Source organism: Diachasma alloeum, unplaced genomic scaffold, assembly GCF_001412515.2.
Source record: "Diachasma alloeum isolate Michigan unplaced genomic scaffold, Dall2.0 Dall_scaffold_00606, whole genome shotgun sequence".
Classification (NCBI taxonomy): Eukaryota; Metazoa; Arthropoda; class Insecta; order Hymenoptera; family Braconidae; genus Diachasma; species Diachasma alloeum.
Window position 1 is genome coordinate 79586 of NW_021680738.1, and position 20951 is coordinate 100536.

The 20951-nt window shown below is 39.3% G+C and overlaps 1 protein-coding gene and 1 non-coding gene across 3 annotated transcripts in view; one reads left to right on the forward strand and one right to left on the reverse strand.

Annotated features, from left to right (window-relative positions):
- LOC107043611 (protein sly1 homolog) overlaps positions 1-20951 on the forward strand; it is a 184944-nt gene that overhangs the window by 70183 nt on the left and 93810 nt on the right. For both annotated transcript variants that reach the window (XM_015265173.1, XM_015265174.1), the window contains exon 5: positions 5701-5839. In XM_015265173.1, coding sequence (XP_015120659.1) covers positions 5701-5839 — 139 coding nt within the window. The remainder of the gene's footprint in view (positions 1-5700; positions 5840-20951) is intronic.
- On the reverse strand, positions 2801-2874 carry Trnal-caa. The gene has a single exon. It is a non-coding gene; the product is annotated as a tRNA-Leu (tRNA).

A 20951-nucleotide genomic window follows, 5' to 3' on the forward strand; every position in this document is an offset into this window, starting at 1 on the left:
TTGGGGGGGGGGGGGGGGGTGTAGCGGCTCGCTACATCCACACTGAGATGCGTATCGCACCGCTCTCATAGACACACACCTGAGGAACACACGCACGTTCCAGGTGTCTCAATCGCTCCCGCTTAGTAGTCATGTGGCTCTCGCCACTCGGTGGACATCTCCACCTCACCTGTATATATAATACATTCATACCACCGACTCATTCTGTACATAGTCATATCACGACAATAAACTAATTACTAGTTTGCAACCGTTGCCTGGCGTAGTTGATTCGTTACCTTCCCGATCCAACACCACCTCGAATCCTACAGAGGGCGGGGGAGGGGGGGGGTACAGGGACGTTTATAGCACTCACTACATATAATAGCTTTTGGAAATTTCTACAGGAATGCAATCGTTGCCAATTGGCCAGACATTGTTACTATGAGGAAAGGTATTTTCGCGTCACTGAAATACTGCTCATCAACTGATGAGAAGCCTAACCATGAAGACTGCCCCAAAGGTGAGAATTCATGGTCTTTTCACAATAAATGCAGAGCGCAACAACAACCATCTGGGAATCACAAACAGATGTCGGTCAAGTTGAATCTGGACGTTGTCAAAGCTATTCAGCCACTGTATACATGATTGTCTGGTGACGAATTTCTTTAAAGATGCACGAGAGGACGAACACAAAACGTTAACAAGACGGGTATACCCCGTCCTATGGAGAAATTGTCCGAAGCATGTGTTCATGTTATTGAAAAAACTACGAATTTTTTGTAACGAATGGAGCTGCTCGATTCAACATGGGTTGTCTTCATTCTCAGCAACTAAGAGCTAGTTTTCTGTTCTAGCATCAAGAACAGAAAACTCAGTTCTTACTCAAAGAAAATTTTTCGTCAACAAGACGATAGGAGAGTATCACGTAGTGCAAATCAACAGATAATTTCTTCAAAAAAATTCACGAGAAAAATGGAACGGAAGCAACGAGCCGCTGAAGTGTTGAAACAGCAGAGGAAAAGAGGACCATCATACAAAGCTGGAGCATTCTAACATGGTAAAATAATTCAACCTTCTAATACTATTTTTGTTTTCAGGAGACTGGAGAGCTCGAGATGTGACAGGACTTGATATAAAAATCTAGAAAAATTTGTGCTTCAAAGAGACTATATGTAAATGAAGATTTGACATATTTCATGATTTACGGGTATATCATGAGGGAGAAAAAAAATCAGATATATACTAAAAAACAATATTCTGAAAAATCCATGCATAGCTATACTTGGGTGTCTAAAAACTATGTGTATACCAAATTTCAGCTCAATCGATTGAAAAATGAGGCACTTGAACCGTTTTGAAGGTTCAAACCGTTTATCATCCGGTTTGACCCCTTCTTCGTGGCGAAAATCTCCGGTAGCGGCTTCAATATTACTTTTTGTCGACCCAAATCCATAGTTTTTTCAGTGACATGAACACATGCTTCGGACAATTTCTCCATATGACGGTGTAGAGACTCGTGTCTCTCTAAATTCTAATTCTCTTAGAATTCTTTAATGCCTAAAGGAGGTTAGGCGGTGTATGAGGTGAATTTGAGAGTGAATTTCTGTGGTTCCCGGTAGCTTAGTCGGTAAGAGTGCCCGGCGCGTATCTGGGAGACCCGGGTTCGATTCCCGGCTGGGTGAAGCGGAAATTTTTTCTCTCTAAATTCTAATTCTCTTAGAATTTTTTTTTTTTTCGTTAGTGTTTTGTGTTCCTCCTCTCGTGCATCTTTGAAGAAGTTCGTCATCAGACAATCGTGTATACAGTGGCTGAATAGCTTTGACAACGTCTAGATTCAACTTGACCGACATCTGCTTGTGATTCCCAGGTGGTTGTTGTCGCGCTCTGTGTTTATTGTAAAAACACCATGAATTCTCACCTTTGGGGTAGTCTTCATGGTTAGGCTTCTCTTCAGATGATTCCCTGGGTGATTCCCAGGTGGTTGTTGTCGCGCTCTGTGTTTATTGTAAAAACACCATGAATTCTCACCTTTGGGTAGTCTTCATGGTTAGGCTTCTCTTCAGTTGATGAGCAATGTTTCAGTGACGCGAAAATACTTTTCCTCATAGCACCAATGTCTGGTCGAGTGGCAACCATTGTATTCCTGTAGAAATTCCCAAGAGCTGTTATAGCGAGTGCCGTCAATGTCCCTCTACCCCCCCCCCCCAAATTAATCCCTCCTTTCTTCGAATCTTCACATAAATTAGCGAGTTCTGTGACTATACGTTTATGAACGTAGTTAATGCACTCCTTCTTGATGATATTAGTCGTTCCATAAGGTTTCAGTTTCTTCTGATGACTAAAAGTCTTAAAGTCACCGTCGGACAACATAACTGTATAGCGAAACTTTGCTTCCTCAACGGATCGAAATCACAGTCTTTTCGCTGCCGTAACCTCCATCGATCTCGAAGAAACCTGATAGTTGGTACTACACTCGCCACATTTTCGGTGATTCTTCTGCCAGAATGGAAACTCAGGAATGTCAGCATCAAGTTCATCCTCAAAAATTGTACAAAGATGACAATATTTCGACAAAATTTCGAAATTCGCTACCAACCCTGTGAGGACATCTATTACGATACCTATCCCGTACAGTGAGGTGTGACCTCCCCGAGTGGAAATTCTGTTCAGGTCTTGATCAGAAACTGATCAAGTCCGATCCGAAATTCTGATCAGGCGTGCTACGCCTCTGCCTTAGGTTTTTCCACTAGGGTTTCTCCGCCTTCCATCATTAGGCATTAATTAAATTTAATTTTTTTTTGAGAAAAAAAATTAGTAACTTCCTAGCCGGGAATCGAACCCGGGACCTCCCAATGTTGCGTCGGGTGCTCTTACCATCTGAGCTACCAGGACACTTACGAATTTCACTCTCAAATTGACTCATACCCGAGTGGAAATTCTGTTCAGGTCTTGATCAGAAACTGATCAAGTCCGATCCGAAATTCTGATCAGGCGTGTTACGCCTCTGCCTTAGGTTTTTCCACTAGGGTCGCTTATCCCATATACCATCGTAGCTAACGTCAATATCTACCACCGAGTCTTCCTTTAATGTCGAATCCAACGTCATGTGAGCTCGTCGTACTGCTGAAGGTGATTCAGAGAGAAGCCTTTGCTTGAGAATTGTATACTTTTTATCCAATTGAGCTATGTGATCTCTGTAAGCAGATTCATGCATCACATTTGTATTCACAATTGCACCACAAGTTTTCATTGCAGAGTTTCTCATACCATGACAAAAAAAAGCGTCTACCATCCTACGATTGATTCCATAAGCAGGTCTTTGAGAAGTGCCTGCAATCCTCGCACTAGTCCACGACTCTTCAAGAGAATTTCCGCAAGTCACACACTCTACCATCAATTTCCTTGCAGCACCTGCCGTGCCTACAGTGTAGAGCAGATAGGGTTTATGTAGATCAGATTGTTGAACGAAGAAAAACTGATCATCAAGATTACTTTCAGTGGAAATTTCCCTCGTCAATTCAAAAGCTTTGAATTTTTTCGCACTGGTCCCCGCCACATCACTGACATTATGCAATTTAGATTCACATTCTCCCATCATTTTCCCAGATGATGGACCTGCATCTTCCATGAAATCATTTGGGTCAGAAAACTCCTCAGAATGACATTCAGATATAGAATTCTCGAATGAAATATCTGTGAATTCATAATTCTTCCGAACAGAAGCACCCGTGATAACGCTGCTTCAAGCACATTCAGCTTCTTTTTTTCCATTATTCTCTGACATTCTCCTGACTGTGATTCTGATTCGTATGTAGCATAGACGTTTCAACTCACTTCAAGTCAACTTCACTGGAAACACTATCATTACTCTGAAAACCTTCTCTGACGTTCTCATCGGAAGTTAGGGTAGAATCCACTCTACTCTTTTTTTGCCGAGTTTTAGCAGCACCTTCAGCTCGATGTTTCTGCCCTCTCTTACGGACTATTACTCCACAATTATTGATCAACTTTTTACTCATTATATGCTTTAAATTTTACAAAATCTGCGAAAACTGAGGGAAAGATATACACAGCCATTGATTTTGAATGATTCCTCGATGAAATAGCTCAATAGAACAAATACCGAAAAATGGCGTCAGTGAGGAGAATTAGCGCGCAAAATTTGAATTTATTCACCGGTATTTCTACAGAAATTTCATTGAAACGGAGACCAGCGAATATAATATCGATGAAATGTGTGGCTAAGCAGACCGTATCAAAAGAATCAGTCCAAAACATAGTTCTGTGATTCGAAAACTTCGTAAATTATGTTAAAATTGGAATAAAAAAGAGACTATATTTATATGAATATTTGACATATTTCATAATTTTTGGGTATATCACGAAAGAAAAAAAAATTCAGATATATACTAAAAATCAAGAGTTTGAAAAATCCATGCATAGCTATATTTGGGTATACAGGGTGTCCCATCTGAAAAGATGCGGCTAAATATCTCAAGGGGGGCGGGTAACAGAAAAATGTTTGATACAAAAATTGTAGGGTTTCGAGGGGACATCCGATGTAGTCATTATTTTGAGCTTTCAGACTCCCGCTTGCAAGCTGTAAGCACAAAGTGCTTTTTTTCAAATGGCAACCGCATTTTTTATTCCAATGAAACTTGTTCATCTTCATTAGTTGTTTTCAGAAATCTTATCATTCATTTAATTTCATCTCATTTTACTCGAGAAATGTCATAAAAAGAGTTTTGCGGCCAAATTGAAGATTCAGACTTTTTTAGCGTGACCCAGGATGCACCACGGGGAACGTGTACCGTTCTCGATATGTTCGAGTAGCGGCTCGATACACTCCCCTAAACTCTCCCAAAACAAGTAAAATATCGACAATTTCACTGGCTGAATTCATCGGGATGTGTTCAATGAAATAACAAGTGATACTAACTTGATTCAGGTTGAATTGGCACCGATTAGAATTAAAGAATCCTCGAAGGAGTAGGGAAATGTTTTGTTTATTGTTTACATTTGATAATTCCGGTGTGTAAACAGATCAATGGAACAATTACACCAAGATGCGCCAAGGATGTTTGAATCTTGAATTCGACCACAGAACTCATTTTTGTGGCATTTTTCGAGTAAAATGAGATGAAATTAAATGAATGACGAAGTTTCTGAAAACACCTCATCAAGATGAACAAGTTTCATTGGGGTAAAAAATGCGGTTGCCATTTGAAAAAAAGCACTTTGTGCTTGCAGCTTGCAAGTGTGACCTTGAAAGCTCAAAATAATGACATCGAATGTCCCTCTCGAAACCCTAGAATTTTGGTATCAAAAAATTTTTTGTTACCCGCCCCCCTTGAGAGATATTTAGCCACATCTTTTCAGATGGGTCACCCTGTATTAAAACGATGTGCATTCAAAATTTAAGCTCAATCGATTGAAAAATGAGGCACTTGAACCATTTTGAAGGTTCCAACAATTTTTCATTCGTTTTGACCCCTTTCACGTCGCGAAAATCCCCGGTGGCGGCATCAATATTACTTTTTGACGACCCCTAATAAGTACCAAAAGCACCAAGTTTATTCCTATGAAAATCCAGGGACTTTCAAATTTCACCGCGATCTTTCCTTAAGAGACTCTTCTGATGAATGGAAAACACTTGGACAAACGTTCGGAGAATAATATATTCGGCCCTCAACTCAAAATGTTTTTAATATTTTTCAGGAATTATACGAGGATGTCAGGAATTCAAAGTCATTACGAAGGTGGTGGAACAAGAACTGTCAGTATGTTTTCAAAATTAATGAACCAAGGTTCTTCATTCGTTATGGAGGGAGTGAAAAATCTTGTAGTGAAACGACACGTGAGTTGATCAATTTATTTCTCTTTTGAATTAAAGTAGTATGAATAAAACCCAGTTGAATCGTTGAATGGAACGAGAAAAAAATTCAAAAACCCTAAAGACTGATTTATCATTGATCATTTTTGCTTCCGAATGGAAGCATTGTAATCGTGCTGTTTTCACATTCTCTAATTTTGGTTGGAAATGATGTAGAATGGTCTGAAACGTAAAAATACGAAGTTTGGCGACCACGTCTGTTGGTGTCAATGTCCATCGCCATCTTTCCGGTAGTCAATTTTTGGAAAATTGAGTAATTAATTGGCTAAACTTATTCCAAAAAATCTGAAATTTTATCAGATTACAGACCTTAACAAGGACTAACTCTGTGCAAACGTTCAGCCCGATTGATCGAATAGTTTTTGAAAAAAAGCTATTCGTTTGTAAATCGGTTTTCGCTAATATCTTCGAAGCTAGTCAACCGATTTCAATTTTTTTTTTCTCAAAATATTTGTTTCGATGGCTTCTATCCGAATCAGTCAACACATATATACCCGTTCATACAAAGTTTTCGAGATATTTTCGTTTTTCTGTTTTTTCATCAAGAGGCAGTTATTTCCATTCACATTGTTGATATCTAATCTGAGCGGGTTTGGTATTTCCATTTTTTTTCTTTCTTTAATAAAATTATTACAGATCTATTCGGAAGCTTACTACCAATGGAATTGGTAGAAATGAAAGAATGAAAAAGAGTTATAACACATAAAGTATAACACGGTCAGATGGCTTCGGCCAAAAAGGCCCGAACCCCTGCTTGTTTTCGTATGAATGAGATGAGTGTAATAAATTCATCCATTAAGTTCTTTCTTCAATTTTTTTTTTCAACAATAGTTTCTCGTTTGACTAGTATTTCGACGTAACACGCCATTTCAGGGATGAAGAAACGGAATTTACTACCATAGTTTGACACTGACGACAATTTTCATATCGGGCATAGAATTTTTATTCTTTTTTTCATGATTTTTCGAGACTATTTCTGGATTTTAATCTTCTTCCTGAACTCGAACAGTTCATTTTTTCATAAAACTCTGTGTTGTTGTTGCACCTCTAGAGTCATTAGTATCAGCAATACTAAACTGCCGATTGAACACAAAATTTGTCAGGTATTTTCCTCCAGCTTGTTTGCATAGAAAATAAGAAGGTAACCGTAAGTATGCAACTAGATTTTCTATTTACAAAGAGAGGCCGGCTGATGTCCGACACCGACAACATCCAGTCTTCATGTATTTGAAGGGTGGTTGTCACTAGTGGTGTCCCTTACCAAAGACATAGAGACAGATGTCCAAAAATAAGGGAGAAATTTTGCTCAGAAGATTTGCGCATAACATGTATTAGGTGTGTGACTTTTAGATTAGATTAGATTAAGAGGCAATGGAACCTCCGAATTACCGACGGAGCTTTGCTCGATTTGGATTCCAAGTTTTTTTATAGTAAACGGCAATCAATCAAAATGAAAATTTGCATAGAGTTATTTAACGAGATGAAGAACAAGCTAAGAATTTCCTTTTTCAATAAATAAATTGAAAAAATTACAGGATTTTTACCACAGATTTCTGCAAATGCATTTCGATCCATATTTTGTCATTTTTCCATAAAATCAATAAGAGCGAATTCTCACGGCGTAGTCGTGATGAAATGACAACTCGTAAAATCAAACACGGCTGTAATTGCTTCGGATATCACAATAAAAAGTTGGAATCCCCAAGAAGTCGATAACACCACCAACTTTGATGAGGTTGGGGCAACAAAACTGGAGTTCACAGTTAGCTCAGAGATGGCAACACTGTTCCTTATCAGCCGCTATTACGTGGAGCTGCCCGCGAGTCTGTGTCAACAAAAACCATTCCCTCGTATTTTTCATAACTTTATTCGATAATTAATCAAAAAATGGCTGTTCACCATTAGATTTAATAATATCGGGGGATTGAACGTATGGAATATGTTGGAAATCCTGTCAGCTGACAGGTCCCTCACACTAACGCACGCAAGGCTCATCCATTCTCTCCCCACTCACGCACACCTGACGCGCTCACCTCAGATGACTGGGGGTTATTAATTCCAGCACCTGAGGCGCCACTTCCTGGACCGCTCTAAATTACCATATGATCTATATTAAATTAGGTCATGTGACCATGGAATTAGGGCACGTGGCACCTGTAAGCCCGTGTCTCTCTCTCATTCGTTTCCGGGATCCAGTTAGAGACACTTCTTTTATTGTACTGCTCTTCTCTAGTGACTCGGACTAACTCATTGTGTCAGCTCAATTATTATCAATTCAAGGAATTAGTCGGCTCATTATTATCGGTCCGCTCATTATTACGGTTGCTCAGTGACTCAATCTCTAGTGACTTATTTATTGTGAACATTTTCTTTGACAAATACAGTGAATTTGTGACCACGTGCACGTCTTCCGCTCATTTCTTGGTTCTACTCATCCCACTCCCCGTAATCCGACTCCAACTCATCCATCCGCACAATTAATTCCCCGATCCAGGCATCTCATTGAACAGAATAACTCAAGGATGCAGTGCTAGTGCAAAATGGTGGTTCATTCGAATAATAATCATTGTTACTCCAATTGATAAATTTTTTTTTTTCATACAGTGGGAAAAATTTTTCGTAAGTATTTCTATATAAAAACATATCTAAACTTTACTCTCCATATTTATTTCCATTTTTGGTAAGTGGCGCATGACAGTGATATAAGAAGATGAGAAAAGAAGGTTTTGAGGTTAGAAGAGAGGTATTTGATTCAGTCCAACAGTCGAGCCATTTTGGGATCTATTTCGACCCTTTTGTTCTAGCTAGCTGATAAAACCATTTTTCAACAGGTGGAAATTGCTAAACGGAAGCCTCCAGCTGCTGTGAAGGCTTCGAGCTGTCTAAATCCCAGTTCACAGATCTGACTCAACAGCTTGAAGAGGAATCTCGCACTGTCTTCCAAACTACGATTCATTGAGAGCCATTGAGAGCCTTCATGATCAACTTCGAGAGCAAGAGGAAAATAAATTCAAGCTATTCAACTCGCAGTAGCCAAGAAACGAGGGAATGCAGAAGCTGAGGCTGCTCCAGTTCTTAAGGAAGTAGAAAGTGTTGCATGAAGGACATTCAGGGCCTGAAACGTCGAATTGAGAAGCTTCAAGCTAGGAATGATAAGCTTGATAAATCCAAAAGGAAAATCCAGGCTGAGTTTGAGGACAGCACGATTGAGCTTGAGGTACAGTGGAGAAAAGTAATCGAGCACGAGACGTAGCAGGAGAACTTCGATAAAGTTTTTGCTGAGGAAAGAGCTGTGTCTGAGCAGTAGACTGAGCAGAGAGACGCTGCTGAACGAGAGGCTCGAAAGAAGGAGACTTTTGTGCTCTTGAGTGGATGGAGTCGGATTTTCACTGCAACTTCACCAGGAATATTATTGCCTCCACCCCCACTCCCTCATCCTGATGTGAGGATATTGATAGATGTCCAAAAGTTAATCGATCAGAGGCCTGCAGAGAACTTCAACCTTCGACAGATGAAAAAATTCAGTCTTCAATAACTTGCCAACAGCGGACAACAGTGGTTCACTGTTGGTGTACGCCAGCTCCATAACCTTCTGACTCAAATTACCTACAGCAATGATGAAGAGCAGCATCATACAGGTATACCCAAAAAAGAAAACCCTCATTTAAGACTTTGAAGATCTTAAATTGACACTTTAGAAAGTCTTAACTTGAGACTTTCAGGAGAAGAAGGAGACTTTCAAAAAGTCGATGTTGCAGCTGTGATACTTTGTTAAATATCTTCGAATCTACAGAACCTTTTTTGTAGAGAATAATGGGATCTATAAAAAAAGGTTCAGAAATCAATAGTCATTTGTCACTTAGATTCAAAGATATCCCCATGAAACTCGAGCTATAATTGACTCACTTCTCACCATTCACGAATGTTTTTATTTTGTTCTTATAGTTAAGGCTCAAATGTTCATGAGGGTAAATGAGCCCTTCTAATTACTCCAACTTTAACCCATTCGACCCTAAGATAACTTGAGATTGACTAAAGATCATTAAACCCTCAATGAAAAACTAGATGAAATTTTCGTGAATTGTGTTAAACAATCGTTCTTCCAGTTGTGACATTTTCCTAAATATCTCATGATGTAATGGACAAACGACATTTCTTGTCAGGACCTTTGTAGAAGAGCATAGTGAGATCTCAAAAGATTCAGATATAAATAGTCGTATGTCCCTAAGATCCCAAGATATTCACAAAAGGCTCGAGCTATGATTGACTCACCTTCACGATTCAGAAATGTTTTTTTTTTGCCTTAATTGAGGATCAAATGGTCATGAGGGTCAGATGAGCTTTTCTAATTACTTGACTTGAACTCATTCGACCCTCATTTTAAAACATCTCTAAAGGTCATTTGACTCTCAACTAATACAAAATGAAATTTTCTTGAATTGTGCTAGACAATAGTTCTTCCTGTGGCCACATTTTGCTAAATATCTCAGAATCTAACAGACACACAACTTTTTTTGTCTCAACCTTTTTTGTCAAGCATAATAGGATCTACGAAAAAGGTTGAGGCATAAATAGTCGTATGTCCCTTAAATCCAAAGATATTCACAAAAGACTCGAGCTATAATTGACTGATCACCTCTCACCATTCAGAAATGTTATTTTTTGTTCTTAATTGAGGGTCAACTGGTCATGAGGGCGGAATGAGCCTTGCTCATTACTCCAACTTTACCCCATTCGACCCTTAAGACCACTTGACTTTCAATTCCAAACGTTTGTAAAGGTCATTTGACCCTTAACTGAAAACTAAAGGAAATTTTCTCGAATTGTGCTAAACAATCGTTCTTCTAGCTGTGACATTTTGCTAAATATCTCAGAATCTAATGGACATTCGACTTCTCTTATTGGAACCTTTTTTGTAGAGCATAATGAGATCTACAAAAAAGATTTGTTTGGTGAATGACTAGATTTAGGGTGGATGTGGGATGAAAATATGGAGGGAGATGTTGGGAAAATTACTGATGAGCCGGATTTAAAATATCACACTATATTTCTGTGGGATCGAACCACTTGTCAATTAATTTACACTCTTTGGTTTTTAATAGTTGAATGTCTAATTAAATTGATGATTGTCTTTCACGGTAAATTCGTTGAGTCACTGAATTTAGACTGGATTTAATCAACAGAGGTGATGTACTGAAAAAAAGGGTGATCTTACAAAGACTGGTGATGTACTTGATTACTAGTGAGCTAGGTGAGGTTCAAAGAGCTACTGTACTCGGTGAGGTGCGATATAAAACTTGTACAGGTGATTTGCCCGAGATAGACTTGTACGGTGAGAGGCTAAGCCTAAACTGATTCGCGCGTATTTCGGTGACTTATGACTGATGACCCGAAGAGTCCCGGAGATTTTCGAAGTAGGCCGATGGTCGACCAGAATGTTCTGGAATTTTAGTTGCGTTTCAAACAAGATTCGAATCTGAATAGTCGTATTTCCCTTAGATTCAAAGATAATCACAAAAGACTCGAGCTGTAATTGACTCACCTCCCACCATTCAGGAATGTTTTCTTTCTTCTTCTCAATTGATTGTCAAATAGCCTTGAGGGTCAAAAGGTCTTAAGTTGAGGGATTAGCTACTTTCTTCATTTCTCTCGTATATGGGATTCGGGAGGTACAAATGCCTAGAGTGGGATTTGTACCTCCCTGTTCAGCATGAGCCCTCTACTGGGTGTTCTGGTGATTTGTGAGAAATTGTCTAATTCGAAAGTTTCACTGAGACGTGCGAGAGAAAGATCTCCACATTTAATGATCGGTCGTAAGTGGTATTGTTGTTCTAGGATTGAGAGCCCCTAAAGGAGTCTCATGTTGATGAAGATATCGTTGACCCGAGAACTAGATGAGTTGAACCAGGAGGTTGAGGAGTTTGAGAGGTGTTGGCTCTGTCATTTGCTTCAGGCAGAGCTGGATGAGCTGGTGAACAATCGAGGAGCTACTGACAAGAACGTCCACGTGTTCAAGAAGGCGGAAGGAGCACTAGAATCTCAGCTTGTTGAGCAGAGAGATCTCAGGTTGAGGAACTTGAGAATAAACTACACTTGAGTGACTTGACAAGTGTTTACTGAAGATGACAATTTTCATCTGGAGGTGAATATGCAGACCCTCAGAGCAGATAAGTGAGTAATCGCAAGTCCAAGATCAGTGGTCTTGATGAAGACCTGAAGACTGAAGCTAAGGAGAGATTCATCCAGCAGAAGGGTTAATGGGAATCTGAATACGAAGCCGAAGGAGTTAGGGTTGCAGTAGGAGAATGAGAGAAGAAATGCTAATTAGTATAAGGAATAGGTGAAGGAAGCTAATGCCAGGGTCAAGACGCTGGACGTTGAAGAGACAAACGAGGAACTTATTGGGCGCAGGGTACAAACAGAAAAGGCTCAGAGGGAGATGGATGAGATGGTCTCCAGCGTGATTATTCATAACAGCCTGCTGTTTTCCTTTTGAAAATCAGAAATATTTCCAAAGTATGAGGATTGACGAGGAAAGCAGGAGTGTCCAACCTGGTTATCCCGATCAATCAAACCCAGAGTTGAATATGGGTTATGTCTGGGTTGATAGAAATTTCCCAGGTTTTTTCTCTCTTTTCTTTGCGTCTTTTCCGTCAACCCAGAGTTAACCCAGACTTCGGTCTGGGTTCGATCTATCAAGGTAACGCCACGCATGAAGATTTGATAAAAAAAACCTAGCCAATTTGATTGGGAATGCTAATGGATTTCTATTAATCCTTCATTGGAAACTCAGAGGGTTTTTGGGAAAGATGAGATGAATGTGAAGTATTTGCCAAAGTTTGTTAAGACTTTAGGATGAATCAAGTTGACAGATGGAGTTATTGAGGATGTAAAGGGTTGAGAGAAAAAAAGGACAATCACTAATAGGAGGAAATAAGCATATTCGTATTGAATACTCGCCTACAAATGATATGTAACTTTTAATCGAGTATTGTGTTTCTTGCCAATGACCATGATCACAGTTGCGATCTCTCTCACTATTCGTAGAATGCCTGCTTCTGTTGACATAGCTATTGTCTGTGAATATGCACAATTGAACAATAATCATTATCTCTATATTCTTCCTCCTCATTCACTCAATCATCCGCTGTTACCTAACTACGGACAAAAGTTTTCAGTTTTCAATGTTATATTTCTAATAATTAAAAATTAGGAATGTTATATTTCCAATATCAGTGACAAATGTTTCCTCATGTACAACTGCTTATCTATTTCAACAATTATTGTTTTATTAACTGTGAATGAAAATTGACATCGGTAAAAATACATTTCCAATAATGTAAATATTTGAAAAAGCTGCACATTATTCTTCAATCTCGTGAGTCGCTCACCAATTCTCCGTTAGGACATCCACTTCAATTGGAAAGATAGTGTAGAACCCAAGTTTTTCTTATCCTCTGTAATGAAGAAAAAAAAGAAAAATAAGTATGTTCGATAAGAAGTACAATTAGCAGTATCCAATTTGATTCCTTTCATCGATGCAATATCTTGAAACTGAGTGGTTGAAGAACAATAAGTCGTAGAACATTTTCTTCTAATTAGAGAACTGGACAATTTTTTCGAATAGAAAACAGAAAAGTAGAGGAATTTCTCAAAATTTTATGAAACCGGAAAATACTCGTAAACTTGACGATCTTTTTGGGACCCTGGTCAAGTTTTAACATTCTCTTTTGACTCTTGTGACGTTCGACTTTCTTGTAATTTGACAATTCCCTTGTGACCATTATGATATTCGACTATTCCCTTTCTCGAAATTTCTCGTGAGATTCACATCGTACATTTGAAATTTACAACCACAAGTTAATATCTTTCATGACAGAACAACGTCATAAGGATCACAAAGGGGAGCCACAATGCAATAATTGAATTTCACGGGAAGTTTGATATTACGGGAAATTTTGATATTCTACGAGACCAAGGTGAAACTGTCTAAAGTCCCGTCTCGTATCGTGCACAGCGCTAGTGATCACGACAATCCCACCAAAGTAAACGATCGGTCTCGCATCACTAACTAGAGTATTTCAAATCCATCAAATTGTTAATGACAATACCGAATTCAATATGCACTAATGAAAGAAGATATCAATATGCCGAATTCAATATGCACTAATGAAGAAGAATCCCCTATACTTCTGCTAGGACAGCGATTTGTAGAAGTTTCATACAGATTGCGTATTAGATTTTTCGAGATGACGTAACTTGCAACGAACTTTTCAATTATACTGCAGTTGAGAGAGTTCTGATTCTGCGTTCTTAAACTCTGAAACAAAGGAAAAATCCCGTTTACATGACCATGATTTTTTTGCGTTGAAACGTTTGAAAATCTATCGGCGATCAACAATGCTGCAAAACAAACTCAACAATATTGCAAGCCATTGGCAATTGGCTGAAGCTTTAGAACTCCAGGTAGATTAGATTTAGATTCAATCAACAAGTTCATCAGGAATGAAGTGAAAAAGAAAACTGTTCAGTAATTTTTGCTCATATTCATGAAGAGGAAGGGAATCAAAAAGATGAAAAAATTAACATTTGTTACTCTTCCTGTATCTAAGTCTGGGTTAGATCTATCAGGGAAGCTAAACAATCCTCTATACTTCTGCTAGGACAGCGATTTGTAGAAGTTTCATACAGATTGCGTATTAGATTTTTCGAGATGACGTAACTTGCAACGAACTTTTCAATTATACTGCAGTTGAGAGAGTTCTGATTCTGCGTTCCTAAACTCTGAAACAAAGGAAAAATCCCGTTTACATGACCATGATTAATTGTAAGTGTTGAATAATAGTAAAGAGAAAAATCCCAGATTGCAATGATGGTTCTAGGAGCTTGAATGAGAGGTTTTCGAATATCTCCGTGCAGTTTAATACCTTTTCAGCTGTTTTATGTGAGTGTCGTGGTCGTTATTAATTGCAGTCCATAACAATAATTATCAAGTTTTGATATATATTTGTGGTAGTCTCATGAATGATGATTCTGGGACTGATCTGATTTCCTGAATTGTAGAATTTTTTCCTGACATGTAGAATTTTGTTTTCAATCGAAAAAGAGGCCCTTCACTCACCCCCATGGATTTTGAATCAATCCATGGTCCTCCTGATTGCGCTGAACTTCCGTATCGAATAATACAGTTCAAAACACGATACACATCATGAGCTACTCCCATTGAAGTACAAATTCATCACTTTATTTTCCAACTCACAATTCAATAGACCATTTAGAACTCAGCTACCACTTCTGCTGAGTCTAGACGTCACCATCGGAAGTCGGGAATAGTAGCAGTCTGTTTTGCTGAAGAATATCGATCATGATTCCTCATATCCCTAGAATTCCGAGAATATTCGATCCGAGGCACCATTGTTGAATTACCACCACATAAAGCGATTGTCGTTGCAAACGCGGCAGCGTAAACACCACAACTACAGTCATCTGGCTGACGTGTTGTGGGCTGAAAGAGGACATCATCGGGAGTTAAGGAAGGATAGCGTTTCGCAATGTATCGCTTTTCTTCAGATTTTAGACATACGTATTCCATGCGTCCAGCACTGTCATAAACAAAACGATTGGAGCCACCGTAAAATATATAAATCCAATGTCTGAATGTGTTACCCTCAACGATTTGCAGATCACAAGTTGAATTGGATGGTGTAATTAAATGTGGATAAGGAAAATAATGAGAGAAATGAATATGAATGTCCGAGGTCTCGCGGATAATTCGCACAAAAGCATCTGTCGCTGCACTACTCAAGAAGGTAGTGACTGAAGAAATTTCTGGGATCACGTCGGCTACGTTTATACTGCTGATTACCATTTCCATAGCTTGACTCTCCCACTCTTCTGCCTCTTTGTCTTCATCATCAGAGATAACAACCCATTCATTGTTTTCTTCTGTTATTTTTTCGTTGAGAATCTCTCTTTCCTCTTCTCCTTTTTCTTCTTCTGCTCTTTTATCAACTGCAGCAAAGACATTTGGTCTTTCTTCAGATTCTGAAAGCTTATTGCTGTCTGAATCTGAATCATGATATTTTCGAGGTCTGCATTGCCTATTCCTGCGAGGTCTTTTCCTTGGAGAACTAACTTCTCCTGCTCTTCTATCAACTACAGCAAAGACAATTGATCTTTTTTCGGATTCTGAAAGCTCATTGCTGTCTGAATCTGAATCATGATTTTTTGCAGCCCTGCATTTCCTATTCATGCGAGGTCTTTTCCTTGGAGAACTACCCACGTCATCATCCTCCTGCTTCTTCCTTTTCTCTTCAGCTGCTTCATCTTTTCTAGCCTTCGCTTGAGTAACGTAGTCAGGATCTCGAATACATTGAGAAAAAAAATTATTTCTGCCAAATATTCGTTTACGTGAGAGAAGCATTTATTTTTTCAAAATCGTACTTCGCCTATTGAGTCATTCCCGGGCGAGTCTGATCAGGTTTCAATTATGGCAATCATGTTGCTCTAGAGGATGACTATGTTGCATTTAACCTTGGATGAACTCCTCGAATGATTATTCATTTTTCCTAAATTTCTTATTTTCTAGAGGGAAGAATTTCGATTAATTTTTTAATGTTGATAATCATTGAGGGAGTGCACTCAAGGTCATAATTAACATGCTCATCTTCTGGAGCAATATAATTGTCATAATTGACACCTAAAGAGGATTGCCTGAGAATGACTCGGCTGGAGAAATCCGACATTGAAAAAATAAATACTTCTCTCAAGTAAATGGATATTTGGCAAAAATATTTTTTTTTCTCAGTGTAGGCATTCCTCTCGGTTTCCTCCCATCTATTATCTCTGGCAAAACACAGTCTTCATAAAACCGTATCATCTTAGGCTCCATACGAGTCAACCAAAAGTTATCGTCTTCATGTACACGAGTGCTCATCATGCCGTGAGGCATCCATACTGCAAATATACAGTATTCCTTCTGTGTTACGTGCAACTGCTCTTGGACTTGGAAATAATAACGATGCCTCTTGTTCATCTCTTTGGGATTTTTTTATCGAAAATATTTCTGTAAGCTGGAATCATTTTGACAGATTCTTGAGGAGTGCTATCTTCGGCTACAGCCAAACATTTGACTTCAACAATTCCATCATTTCCAAGGAGACCATCTGGAGTAGCACCTACATACGGAATATTTTTGTCGATGAAGAGGCCGCAACGTCTTATTCTGACATTCAACTCAACTGCCAAATCTGCGATTGGATTCTCTTCATTATCTAGATCATACCTGATTTCGGCCGTGTCAAGTCGTTTTGGATAGCAAATAATCTCTACCAAAGTTTGACAAGAAGTGTAATCCCGTTTATTACTTATCGGCCCATATTTTGATGCAGTGAGCATTTTTTTTCGTAATTCTAGCCATTCTGGAGATCTACTTTGACTCACCGTTTTTAATTCAATCCCATGTCTCCTCCTCTGACGATCCCTCAATCTATCGAAGTGAACTTTAACAAGTTCATCATAAATTTCTTTAGGCATGTGTTGTGACGAAATTCCAGGCGAATTCGTCACCTGCGGAACTCCAGAGAGAGAGTAAGATTTTATAAACCGTTACCTTTTTGTCGTGATATAAAATCTATACGGAGAATTAGAGCTACCTGCTACCTTAACTCTACTTCAGAGCTACCTTAAGTTCGGAAAACTACCTAAATTGGTTACCTATCGCGTGAATCGATTCCCTAAATTTTGAGAATAATATTCATTAAATAACTTCATTAAATAAACCAGATATTTTGCAGATATTTCTTTTTTTCGAGTCATTTTTGTTGAGTTAAAGTTTAGTAATTTTGAGATTTTCCTACGTAAATTCGGTTAAGGATCAGGATATCACCGTGGAATATTTGGCCAAGATAATGTGCTACCCAGTGTTTCCCGTAACCCTTTTTGGTTTGTCGATAGAGTGAGTACATAGGTCGAGTTGAAATGCTTGCGCTCCCTTGAGCGAGAGTGTTAGGGCTTTCAGTTGGAAGGCCGTGGAGACGATCACCCAGTCGTCGAAACGGATCGCCATTGGGTTTTTAATTTAGTTAAGTTGCGTTTGCGTTTGAGTTTTCGTTGGTAAAGTCCTAATTCCTCTCCGGAGAGTGCCCTCTGTAGATAAGCTACCTTATTCCGGTCGTAGATGGAGTGAAGATCCGCTCAGCCATCTCAGTTTCACGTTGAGTTCAAGTAATTTCAGTTTTGTTCAGTTAAAATAATTAGAATCAATTCTAGGAAAATTTAAATTTAAATCTTTAAATATTTCGCGCACAATTACCCCGGGAATCGATAGTTCGCGTCTCCGGCACTCGAGTCAGCACCGTACGGGGCTAGTCTCCCCCAGACTCCCCACCACTATGCAACAGGCCCGAGCGGACACACGCGATAGTCGCCATTACAGTATCCACCCGGACGACTAAGAGTGAGGTACGAGTCGATTTAGCTCCCTGAACAAGTTCTCTTTCGAGGTAATTATCGAGGCCCCGTGATCCAAATTCAGTCAAAATCAACGCTCCAGACCATGGTAAGTACTCGTGTACTTATTTAGAGGTGATTAACAGTGAATTAGTGCGTTTTTCGATAAAGCAGTTGGACCACGCGGAATGGCGTCGCTACCTCTCGGAATGACGCCAACACCGATACTCATGGTTTGAAGGACAGAAAACTCTTCAAACAAACCTAAATGCTCCCTGGAAGCTACCTGAGATTATTTAAATGATAATTACGCTACCTGAATAAATCCGAATAGTAATAGGGCTACCTACCGTAACTTTTAGGCTAAATTTCATGCTTTAGGCGTCTCGCTACGGCGATTGATGCAACTCGCTACCTACTTCATTGCTACCTTTTTGCTTGCTACCTTTTTTCGCTCTCTTTACGTAATTATTCTACGCTACCTATTTCTTTATATTTCTCCGACTCACGAGAGTTCTGGAGGAAAAATGATGCTACCTGAATTGTTCTGAAGCTACCTTTTTCGCGTTTTAATGCTCTCTAGCGTTCGTTGAGTTTTGGATTCCGGTTGGGCATGGGGACGCTATCTTTTTAGTTATCTTTACTTTATGGTTGGAATCCAGAACAATAAAATTATCTAAGCTCTCTTACGTTCATGAATAAGCTACCTATTATTTTGGAAATTATTGGAGACCGTAAGCTACCTATTTTCATGGAGAAAACCTCCATTTCCGGGTTAGAAACGCTCCTTTCCGGTAAATCAGCCACGTGGCTGATTCAAGCTCCCTAGCTCATTTTTGCTACCTTTTCGGTGAATGAGATTCCCGATTTTAATGGGTTACAAATGGCATAAGAATTAAGTAAACCATTACAAAGGCGCTCCATAATTCGTAATTCGATTAATTACAGTCGAAAATAAGAAAAATTAGTACCTTTTCGTGAGCTCTCCTTTTTTTGTTATTTCGCGTAGTTACCTCATCCATTCTCTCTCTCGCACGTACGCTACCTTCCTATAGTCTCTCTCTCTCGGATTCGTGTTCCCCTCGTGGACAATACCTTTGCTTCTCTCTATCAGCTTTGGATTGGGATCGCTTTCTTTTTCATACTTAAAATTATTATTCGCATCTTTCGAGTCCTTTTGGAGTTTAATGGATCATTTCAGAGTATTTAAAATTATTTTGAGTCACATTCATGTAATTTTGTGTTTGTACGAATTTACGATTTTGTATTAATATCGGCAATAGCGAAACACGTCAGTACAATTGTGTTTATTATTCAATGTCGACCTTACCTATCCCGTTTGGAATTTAAGACATTGGTTTATTGGTTTCTCGATCGATGATTGGTTTTGTTAATTGATGTTCTCGTCCACGAATCCACCCCTCTCTCCACGACCCGCACACTGAGCAGCCGAGTAAATCCCGTACCCTCGTAATCCACATTTCTGCGTATGGTTTGCGATATGTTTCTTGTCGTTATTGGATTTTTGGGGACGATCAGTATTTAGTTTTAAGAAAATACGGTTCCGTTTGCGGTTTGTCGATTCCGCGTTGCTAAAAATCGGCTGGCGCCCTAAATACACGAAATAAGGATTGGATGAGCTGCTGATTGTCCCCGAAGTCCAGTGTTAGCGTTATGGTTTTTGGCGTTTCAGACTTGTCGGATTACGAGAACGAAGGTAATGAGTTGGCCGTGTTTGGATAATCGAGACTTCTGGGTTAGGGTTTATTGAGTATTTGTTGAGGCCAAAGAAAAATCATTACAGTGTGGTGCATTACAGTTCAAACCATAATGTCTATCAGTTCCCCGTCGATGTCGACGGCTTCGACCTCTTGCTGCACGAGATCCTGCTGTCCGAATATTTTGTGCTCTTCTAGATGCTTCCATTCGAAGGACAACTGGAGGCGCGGGTATTCCTCTATATTGACAAAGTTTACTCAATGCATCTTGATTATTGAACTGAGGAACTGCCAGCTGTGCTCTCAACAAGTATGACTCTCGTTGAGAGTGATTGATTCGTCTTCCACCAGCCAATTTGTTGAGAATAGAATTGAACTGTTCTACAGGGTTGGTTGTCTTACCTGCTAATAAACTCGTCACGTTCGCAGCAAGATTATCAACTGCCTTATAAATTTTGGTCAGCATACCAACTGTTTCCAGATGTGGAATCATATTCTCTTCTGATTGTGAGTGATCGCAATCCTCGAATGTTGCATCGCATCGGGAATGATCACCAAAGAAATGTCCAGTCATCTTAACTATAGCATTGAATAACTCAGTCTCTTTTTCTTGCTGAGTAGTATCCTGCTCCGAAATTTGTTGAGTGCGTTTCTCGACATGCTTTCGCATCGAAAAGCCGCTGCGGAACACACGTTTACGCAGGGGGCCGATTTCCCCCCTTGGTAAAGAAGCCAAAGCAGTCATTCTCGCAATGATCCTCAAAGCCTTGCAAAGACATCTGAATAAATGATTTACGCATTCCAGTTTGTTTACACAAACTCCATATGCAAGGTATGGATGCGAATACACGATGGCATTATATGTACTACTATCACCATCTCCGATGTATGTTTTATATATTATGTCA